General features: G+C 53.8%; 1 protein-coding gene across 3 annotated transcripts; it reads left to right on the top strand.

Moving 5' to 3' along the window:
* The first annotated feature begins 733 nt into the window (after positions 1–733).
* AEN (apoptosis enhancing nuclease) lies at positions 734–4,980 on the top strand. Of its 3 annotated transcripts, none has more exons than XM_064669013.1 (4): positions 734–1,367; positions 1,848–2,524; positions 2,812–3,012; positions 3,390–4,980. In XM_064669013.1, the coding sequence occupies exons 1-4, from the start codon at positions 1,316–1,318 to the stop codon at positions 3,591–3,593; spliced, it is 1,134 nt and encodes a 377-aa protein (XP_064525083.1). In that variant the 5' UTR covers positions 734–1,315; the 3' UTR covers positions 3,594–4,980. The 3 variants fall into 3 exon arrangements, with proteins under 3 accessions (XP_064525083.1, XP_064525082.1, XP_064525081.1); XM_064669012.1 differs by having other exon boundaries at positions 1,845–2,524; XM_064669011.1 differs by lacking the exon at positions 734–1,367 and having other exon boundaries at positions 1,612–2,524.
* The last annotated feature ends 5,208 nt before the right edge of the window (positions 4,981–10,188 follow it).

Genomic DNA, 10,188 nt, shown 5'->3' with positions numbered 1-10,188 from the left:
AAATGAACTATCCCCGAGGGCTGTTAATGCACAGTTTCACCAAAACCACCAGAAAATAGCATAAATTTCTACATAGAGACCTGCCAGGGCTCCCTAGCAAGGTATTATGGGACACTTGAATGACTCTTATTAAAGGGGGATTAACTAGCTGAACAGCAGGGACGGAAGTAAGAGATGCAAAACACAGAGCAACAGATTTAAGGAAGAGGTTTACTGGCCAAAAGAAAAACATAAAAGAAATATGAAAAAATAAATCGGAGTGCTCTAAATCTTTTTTTCTGATCAGGCTGAAGAAGCTCATGGGTGGTAAAAAAGGGGAACGACAGAGCATGGAAACGCTTGTCCTGCATCCCTGTGAGCCCCATTTGTGGCAGGGAGAGGGAATGCTCAGAGCGGGGCCCGGTGGGACAAGGATGGACGTGGTGCCTGGTTCCCTCTGGAAGACTAGTGATTTTGTTGTTGTATGGCTCATCCCACCACAACAAGTCACAGTCTGCCCTAGGGCGCACGGCCTATACAGCGACACCAAAGGCGTGGGGACAAGCTGGTGACGGGGGCTGCCTGTGGCCCTTCTCCACTTCTGACCACCTCGGACGTTGCTTTTGTGAGCCTTGAGAGTGAAGCAACGAGAGGCGGGTCTGAAACCCCACCTTCAACCATGCCCTGCCCAGAGCTGCCCCCCGCAACCCTGGGGAGCACAACCTGGAGCATGCAAACCCTGCAAGAGCTCAGCCCACCCCACCGTCAGAAGGAGGGATGCCCACAAGACCAGCACTGCACCGCAGGAAACACACAGGAAAACTACAGTTTCTGTGCCAGGCTGCTCTCCGGGGCACGGAGCTGTATGCCCCAAAATAAAAAGCACCCCTCCAAAACACAAGAGGCAAGCTGAATCGCTATAGTCGACCTCCTAAAACAACAACCTCGTGGCAAAGCAATGAATTTACTTTTTGAGTACTTTCGTTTCTCGTGCACATATCTTTATGTCGCAACTTTGATTCTGATAACACTCTGTTGACCAATTATGCACAAACACGCAAAATATGCATAAAATTTTATCCCACCCCCAAAACCCAACACCTCGAAGGTGCCCTCCCCACCAGGTGAGAGTCCTGAAGCCATGAGCGTCTGGTTCTGGGACATAAACCCCAGATATGTCCTCAGACATTCCTAATTCCCCCCTCGCGCTATAACCGGGGCCCCAGAAGCCCCGCCCACCGCTCAGCCCTGCCGGGCCCCGCCCCCGCATGCAAATCACCCGCCATTCAGCCAATAGGAGGACAGGGGGCGTGACCACGGCGGGACTTGCCCGGGCATGTGTGAGCGGCGGCTTCCGGGCGGGACACGTGGGGAGCGCGGCGGGCCCGGTCAGGAGCGGGGGACAGGGGGGACAGGGGGCCTTGGGGCCTTGGGGTGGGGGAGCAGGGGCGGGGAGGCAGGTGCGGGCCTGGGAATGGGTGATGGGGCGGGCAGGACGCTGGGGCCCGGAGCGAGGCAGAGAGAGCCCGGGTAATGGGCGGACAGGGCTCTGGAGAGCACGTAATGGGGTGGGCAGGGGGGGTAGTGGGGTGGGCAGGGGGGCTGCGGATCGGCGAGAGAGTTGGCAAGACCGTGGGACCGGGAAAGAGACGGTTTGGGACCGGGCAATGAGCGGCAAAGGGGTGGGGACAGGGTGTGACAGTGTGTCCGTGTGCACCTCCCCCCCACCGCCCCCCCTTCCCTGTCCCATAACTCCTGTCTGTGCCTGCGGGATGGGGGGAGGTTCCTACGGGGTATGCGCGTCGTTTTTGACTGGGGAGCACGGGGGGCTGCGCGGCACTCATGCCCCCCTGTGCACACTCCAGCAGGAATGCCACCTGGCAAAGGGCAGATGACCCCGCTGCTGCCCGCCCCGACGGTTTCTGCGCCCACCCTGCAGGGCACCCGTGACCCCTCCGCGGGGGGCTGCCCTCAGGCCCCGAAGGGTCCCAGCTCGCCGCAGGGCCGCAGCAAGAAGAAGAGCCGTAAGCACCAGCGGTTCCTGGAGCGCCGGGCGCTGCTGGAGCAGAAGGGGCTGCTGAGCCCCCGCGAGCACAGGAGCACTCAGACCCCCGTGGCGGGGCCAGAGGCACACGCTGCCCTCACCAAGGCAAATGGCACCACGACACAGCGCTCTGGCAAGGTCCCCAAGCCCAAACGGGTCATCTCTGCATCCCTGTCCCCATCTGCCTCTCCAGACAGTATAGCCAGGCACCACTCTGTGCTGCTGTCCCAGGGGAACGACAGCTCCAAGAAGGTGAGAATGTCCTCACTGGTCCTGCGTCCGGGCAAGTACGTGGCCCTTGACTGTGAGATGGTGGGCACCGGCCCTCAGGGCAGGCTGAGTGAGCTGGCACGGTGCTCCGTGGTGAACTACGAGGGGGATGTCATCTATGACAAGTACATTCAGCCCGAGCTCCCCATCGTGGACTTCCGGACACGCTGGAGTGGCATCACCAAGCAGCACATGAAGAGAGCGATTCCCTTCAAGGCTGCCCAGGCAGAGGTGAGGGGAAAAAGAGAAATTAAAAAAAAAACCAACAAAACAGTATGTTATCTGCCAAACACAAATTGGGGTTTTTGGTGGCCCATGCTGAACTGCTCTGAGGCAGAGACACAACCACAGGATGGGAAGCCTCTGAAGCTGTGCAGTGGGTTGTTCGGGTGGCTGTTGCTCCCTTCTGGGAACCTAAAAACTGAAAGTCAAGGACCTTAATTTAATAAAAAATGGTTTATTTTATGCTTAATTGGTGTTTCTTTTGCTGCCTGTCTAACCCTTTCTGACTCTTCCAGATCCTGAAGATCTTGAAAGACAAGATTGTGGTAGGACACGCCATCCACAATGACTTCCAAGCCCTGAAGTACTTTCACCCAAAAGACAGGACTCGAGACACCAGCCAGATCCCTGTGCTGAAGCAGAGGGCAGGGCTGCCTGTCAGAGCCAACGTCTCACTCAAGAACTTAGCCAGGCACCTGCTCCATAAAAGGATCCAGGTAAGCACCAGGAACCTTGAAGGGGAAGCAGTTCCTGGGTTAGCTACAAACCTGTGTGGTCAGCCTGGCCCTCCCACCTCCATGGGTGCTTTTTGTGAGATGGAGATGGCACTTGTTCACCCTGTGCCTCTGGCTATAAATAAGCTGGGAGAGCCCAGGGCCTCCCAGGCTGACCATTAAGCATCTCAGTAAAACGTGGACAGGACCTGTGCCCTCCAGAAAGTGTTGAAGAGATACCTGTACCTCCTTGGTTGCATCAAACCTTTGCTGTCTCCAAAACCCACAGCATTTGTGTACTTCTGAGCAAGCAGACAACATGACCTGTGGGATTTTTGCTGCGCCTTTTGTCTAACTGAGGTTTTTCCCCCTTTGCTCAGGTTGGCCATAGAGGACACTCGTCAGTGGAAGATGCTCAAACAGCCATGGAGCTGTACAGACTGGTGGAGGTGCAGTGGGAGAAGGAGCTGGCCCATAGCCTGCCCCCCCGGCCCCCCAGCCCCATCACAGACCCCACTGCAGACAGCAGCCAGTACTTGGATGACCAGTACTGGCCCACAGACCTGATGGCAAGTGGCCTGTGATGGGGGACAGCATCTCCTCCGTGTGTTTTGGGCCATCCTGGTGCCTTCAGCTCTGGAAGGTGGAAGTGACCGCTGACCTCCTTCCCCAGGGCTTGTACTCCATGGGCTCTGCCCAGTACCCAGCCCAGCCCAGGGATGGAGACATGGTGACACCTGGACACCAGCAGTCTCCCAGAAATGCTGTGTGCAGCCCCTAGTTTGTGCACAGAAATGAGGGCTGTGGCTGCGCTGTGTTCATCTGTCACTTTGGGATGAGTAGGGTCCTGGCGTCAGCCTGGAGGAGCCCCCATGGGCATGTGTGGTGGGGGCTACCAGCACATCCTCCATGCCTTCCATGGGATTGTCCCCTTCCCAGATGAAAGTGGCAGGTTTTCCTGTGGAAGGACTGAGGTGTTTTGCTGATGCCCAAAGGTGCAAACCATCCAGGGCCAGTAAACGATCACCTTCCTCCTTTTTTTCATAGACTTGTAAAATATGCTGAGTTGGAAGGGATATGTCAGGATCATAGAGTCCAACTCCTGGCCCTGCACAGGACACCCCAAGAGTCCTGCCATGTGCCTGAGAGTGTTGTCCAAACACTTCTTGAACTCAGACAGGCTTGGTGCTATGACCACTTCCATGGGGAGCCTGTTCCAGTGCTCAGCCATCTGGATGAAAAACCTTTTCCTGATATCCAGCCTAAACCTCCCCTGACTCAGCTTCATGCCATTTCCTTGAGTCCTGTCACTGGTCACAAGAGAAGAGGTTGGTGCCTGCCCCTTAGCTTCCCCTCATGAGGATGTTGAAGATTGCAATGAGGTCTCCCCTCAGTCACCTCTAGGCTGAACAAACTAAGTGACCTCAGCCACTCCTCATAAGGCTTCCCTTCCAGCATCCATTGATCAATCAGGTGGGTTACCCTGTTGTAGAAGGAAATCAGGTTTGATGAGCAGGACTTTCCTCTCATGAAGCCGTGCTGGCTGTGATTGATGACTGTGTTGTCCTCCAGGTGTTTTTCAATACCTCCCAGAATAATCTTTGAGATTTTACGGGGCACTGAAGTGAGACTGACAGGCCTGTAGCTTCCAGGGTCCACCTTCTTACCCTTCTTGAAAACTGAGACAATATTCGCTGGCTTCCAGTCAGCTTGGACCTCTCCAGATTCCCAAGACTGCTCAAAAATCATTGGGAGAGGCTTTGTGATGACATCAGTTAGCTCTTGAAGGATTCTTGGATGAATCCCACCACACCCCATAGATTTGTAGGGATCCAGCTGCACAAAGAAGCCTGAGAAAAAAGTCTGCATCTGATCTATGTCCAGTGTGGACAAGAGCATAGAATGCACTTAATTTTAAATAAATTATTGACATAATTGTCCAGTTCTGAATTAAAAACTGTTTTTGCTAAACCCTTGTGTACATTCTGCATGATTTGATCTGGCAGTTCTACAGGAGCAAGAGGGTGGGGTGAGATTGGCCTGAGTACCATGTCATGCTCCAGGGCTTAAAACCCACCTGCAACTGGAAAAGGTGCTTTGAATGGCCTGATAGTGGATGGAGTAAGTAGTTCCTTGGGGTACAGGCTTGTCCTCTTTGGAGGAGCAGGGGATGGGCTCAGCTGGAGCCCTGCAATCCAGCACTTCATCTGCTTGGAGAAAGCTCAGTGCAAGAGGGCATCCTGCTCTGTCACCGTCCAGCAGCAGGGCTGTCCCAGCTCAGGGAGCTCCCTGTGTTAAGGAGAGGCACTGTTGCAATTTGCTCACCTCACAGGTCAATGTTCCTTCCCCCAGCATCTGTGAGTGAGAGCTGTGCAGGCATGGGTGAGCTGTGGCATGGGCTGCTGTGATGGTGTGGGGACAGGGTGATGCTCACCTGCAGTGACTCTGCCTGTAGGTGACATATATGTGGCTGCAGAGATGTGTCCCAGCTGGGTGTGGGAGCACCAGAGAGGGTTTTGGGGCTGGACACGGAATTGTGTGCTTCCCCAGGGAACTGAACAGCCATGGTTATAGAAAATTAATAGCTTTTTGCCATGTGCCTCAAGGTCAGCCCTCAACAGCCCTTTAGCACAGTCCCACTGCCTGGGCTGTGAGACAGGAGGTGGCAGAGGGAGCTGGAGGGCTGCCAGCACCCTGGGGACTTTGGGGAGCCTGGTGCAGCACACTGGAATACAGCAGCCAGCACTGGAATGGAGCTCACAATTCCCTCAGCCAGGCTAGACCATCCCAGGCTTTTCCCAGCAAGCTGTGGGAGGTAAGGAGAGCTCAGCCCCAGCCTTGGGAAGTGGCCAAGGCAGCCGGGTGACGCAGGCACACCTGACGCACACATCAGTGCCATTACCAGGCACATCTTGCACTTCCCTTCTTAACTCCTCCTTGCCTGGTGGAGGAAGCCAGGAACAGCTCAGAAATGCTTTGAAACGTGTCTCACACATCCAAAAAAATCTTGGTCCTCACAGTGGCCCAAACACAACCATCCTTCAACAGATATAGTAACCTGGGCTCTGCTGTGAGCTCACGGTCTGGGCACTCTCCACTAGACCTGGTAGGAAACACAGCCTCACAGTAGGACTTTGAATCCTGCTTGTTCCATTTTCTCCCAGGTGTGTTCCTGGTGCAGCAAGCTGTAAAACAGGGCCAACACCACCCCCTGTGCCAGCCTTGGGGTGCAGCTCAGCTGAGCCCCAGCAGAATGCCACGCAATGTGAGCAGGACCTGGCAAGGTATGGCAGGGACTGAACCCCACGGGGCACAAAGAGGGGTGCAGGAGGAGCACAGCTGGGGCAGGTTTTTCTGTTTCCTCCTCTCTGTCATTTCCACCTCTCCCAGTGGGGCAGGAGGGAAGTGAGGGTGTAGGAAAGGTGAAAGCTCAGTGGGCCTGCATGTAATGATCAGATGATGGGGGCATTCTAAAGGCAATGCAGCAGCACTGTCTTCTGCTCCTGGAGAAGCAGACCCAGAGGAAAGACACAGCAGAAGGATGCTTTGCTTATGGCCATATAACCTGGCCCATGTAACTGCATCCTCTCGAGGGGCACTCGAGTTCATGGGGCACCCCACAGCTCCAAACTTGTTTATCCACCTGAGTGGAGGAACTTGTTGCCTCCCCAGCCCCCTGCACAGCACAGCCCTGGGGTTGCACAGTAGCACAAAGCACTGAGAGCTTGTCCCCACTGACGCCTCACTTATTTAACCCTCCTACTGGAATTCCCTTCCTGCTTTGGGAGCAAATTTGGGGGCACCAAAGCAGGCAAAGGCCAGCTGCTCTTTGGTGCTGACACACCCTGCAAGCTTTGCCACAATCTCCAGTACTCAGGGAGGGTGAGAAACAAATTTGGGGGTTAATCCCTATTTGCATCAGGTGTGAGGGGCTTGGAAAACCCCTACACTGTGCTGCAGCCCCCCAGCCCCCCCAAAAACTGCTGCTGAGCAAACCCCACATGGATGATTAGGGGTGGTGGCAATCTGCTCCCTGCCAACGATGTTTGCTCTGAATAATCTAAATGGTGACATTGGGCCCATTTTCACCCTCTGAGAGCTAATCAGGATTTTCACAGGTGTTTGTGAATATTCACCAACATGCCAACTCGGAGTTGCCATGGCTGAACACGCTTGGGCTCATCACACACTCTGGCTCATCCCGCAAGCGGCCCACTGGTGCTCATGTCGGGAGGCTGAGCATCTTTAGGCGGATGAAGGAGAGCTGGGCTGTCTCACAATTTATGCTTAATTTTGCGGTAATTGAAGAATCTGCAGAAAACTCAGCCATTATCTCAACAACTCTGAACAATGATTAACCCAAACCCATGAATCCAGCACTGGGCTTTTTTATCAGAGGGAAAACATTGTCAAATGAGTTTTTTTCCAGCCAGCTGCGAGTGCAGGTAACCGATAAGCCCGTCATTGGAGTGGGGCTGAGCCAATGGGAGCTGATGGCGACGGCTTTTGCTTCTGTCTAGCAACAGCTTCTCCTTGAGCAGCAGACACAATCCAATTCTTTCTGTTGCTTTCATTGAGCTTCCCTCCTACTACATGGGGGTTTTCATGGGGGACACTCAGAAACTGAGTTTCATGTGGATTGCCCACGTTTTTCTGCATGTTTTGGTGTCTATTCCTGTCCTGCGTGGTGAGAGCTTTGCAGCTGTAAAAGGCTCCATCCTGCTCATATCCTGGGCTCTGCTCACACCCTGTCTTGTCCATGCACCACAGCTCTGTCGGGTGGGTGTTGGACACCCAGAGGGTACTTGAAATACCACCATAGCAGAACAGCAACTGTACTGGGGGTCCCTGTATCAGGGATCTGTCTGATCAGAGGTCAGGCATCACCAATGCCTGACCATGGTCCAGCACCTCTCCCATCTGCTGGGGGCTGTTTGCATGGGGACCGCAGCTGGGAGCAGCATCCCCTGATCAAACACTTGGTAAACTTTGCTACTGGCTCTGCTTCTCATGGTACATGTGGTTGAAATGTCACGTAAACTCCAAATCACAGCACCATAGAATATTCCGAGTTGGAGGGAACCCACCAACACCTGGTTACACAGGATATCCCTAAAAATCACATCATGAGTGTCTTGGGGTGGAGCAATACCTAATAACAGCCTGGAGCAAGCCCCCAGCCTAAGACTGTCTGTCCCCTCGCTGTGGGGACACAGAGGGACAATTCACCCTTTTTGCAGTCAGAAACACGAGGCTTCGCTCGGGCATTCACCAGAGACCAGAGCAGAGGGAGGACCCGGCCCCCTTGTATCCCCGCCCCATCACTACCCCCACTCACCATCACCCCTCTCTACCCTCTGAGCGTAAATTAGAAGGGAGAAAACTCTCAGACAACTATAAATTAAAATCCTAGGAGTTTTAATAAGCTGCTTGGCCGGAAGAAGCAGGTAGGTGTGATGTGGAAATGAATAGGCACATCTGGCAGCCGCTTAGCACCTGGGCTGCAGGAGGGGTGTGCGTGATGTGTGCGTGTGCAAACCCCAGCACAGCCTCCCGGATTGGCTGCAAAACTCCTTCCCGACCAACGCCGGGGAACGGGGTGGCCTAGCAACAGTCTTTTCCTAATGAAAAACAAGCCACTTAACTAACCATCGTGACTGTGTGCATATGAGAGGAAAAGGCACAATTCCCAGCAGCTCCATCCTCCTTAGGGAGCTGGCTGCAAAGGGGGCTGCAAAGGGTGAGCTGGACAGGTGGGGCAGCCTGACCTAAGTACCCCTGTACCTCTCAGTCCCTGCTCCATGGATGCTTTGGGTGCATGGGTAGGGTTTGCTGTAGGCAAAACACAAAGAAGCTCCCAGGGATAAACCTGGGGGGGGCTGGGGGCTGGGTGTCAATAGGTCATGGGGGCCATGAACTCCTGAAGGTGCCATCTTTAGATCAGGAGTGCTTCAGGACAGCCTTCTCCTGGCAAGGTGTTCAATTCCCAATATGGCAACAGGGGGAGAGGACCCAGCCCAGCACACCAGCACTGGAAGCAGCAGTAGTTTGGTGTGGTGTTTCCTTCATCCCCAGTTGCTGCATCAGCTCAGGGAGCTTTAAGCTCTGCACCAAACCTGTGGTCTTTCAGCCTGCTTTCCCCCTGTCAGCTCACCTTGGGGGTGATGGGGAGATGTTAGAGCATCTGTGGTGTTCCTTTTAATTTTCCATTCAAAAGGAGGCTTCATCTCAGCTGAAAGCACAGCCTGTGCTTCCAGCTCAGACCTGCCCCACAACAGAGCTGCCTCCATCACTCCGCTCCTGCACACCTGGGGCCCCTCACAAAGAATTAGAAATAACCCTTTATTGTTCATTTTTTTCACAAACAAGAAAACATAAGGCAGAGCAGCAAGTGTGGTATGCTCCAGGCCAATATCCCTGCCACAATGGGTGGAGTCAGGCAAAGGCTCTTCTCTGGGGGGACCTGATGGAGAAAATTAAAAATTAACTGGAGTAGAGGGAAAGCACAAAACGTGACTCCTCAATCCTGACTGGAAACCCCCCCATCCCGGTTTTCACTCCATTTCTGCCCATTTCAGGTTTGTGCCGTCCGGGCTGTTCACTAGATGGTGCCCTCGGGCTGCTGGTTCCTGAATTATCCCCTCGCAGGCTGGGATGGGATAGGGCCCGGCTCTGCCCCGAGTTGCCAGGATGTATTTTCGGCAGCTCACAAGCACAAAAGTGGTGTGAAGGCCACTTACATTGCTCAGTGTTTTGGCATCTTTGGTGTCTGGTAATGCACTGCAAGCAATGGTTGCTCTCCCATATCCCAGGTCTACTTGAAACCATTAGTATTTACAGCCCTAAAACAGGAGGAGAAGATGGACAAAGAGGCAATTCCATGGCAAATGCATTTGAACAAAATAGCAGCTAACCATCCACACCTGTCACCAAAAAACATGTACAGCTGAAGTTTTGCAGCACCATGATGGGGGAAAGAGGAGGAAGACAAGATAACACCCATTAGTGTTACTAGGAAGATAGCAATTAATTTAGGAATGTAAAACAAGGGGCATAAAGAAACATTAGCTGTCTCTGTTAGGGAGGAGCCCTGCCATGGGCAGCAGGATGCAATGAGACAGGAATTCAGGGCATGCTGTGGTCCTGTGAATACAGGACCACCCATAGATCCAGGGCAGG

Source organism: Pseudopipra pipra, chromosome 12, assembly GCF_036250125.1.
Source record: "Pseudopipra pipra isolate bDixPip1 chromosome 12, bDixPip1.hap1, whole genome shotgun sequence".
Classification (NCBI taxonomy): Eukaryota; Metazoa; Chordata; class Aves; order Passeriformes; family Pipridae; genus Pseudopipra; species Pseudopipra pipra.
The sequence above is the reverse complement of the archived record's forward strand: the minus strand, read 5'-3'. Positions and strand labels throughout refer to the sequence as shown.

Coding starts and splice junctions, on each gene's coding strand:
- AEN (XM_064669011.1), top strand. CDS start 1,775: ATGCGCGTCGTTTTTGACTGGGGAGCACGGGGGGCTGCGCGGCACTCA. Junction 2,525..2,811: donor TCAAGGCTGCCCAGGCAGAG/GTGAGGGGAAAA, acceptor TGACTCTTCCAG/ATCCTGAAGATCTTGAAAGA. Junction 3,013..3,389: donor TGCTCCATAAAAGGATCCAG/GTAAGCACCAGG, acceptor CCCTTTGCTCAG/GTTGGCCATAGAGGACACTC.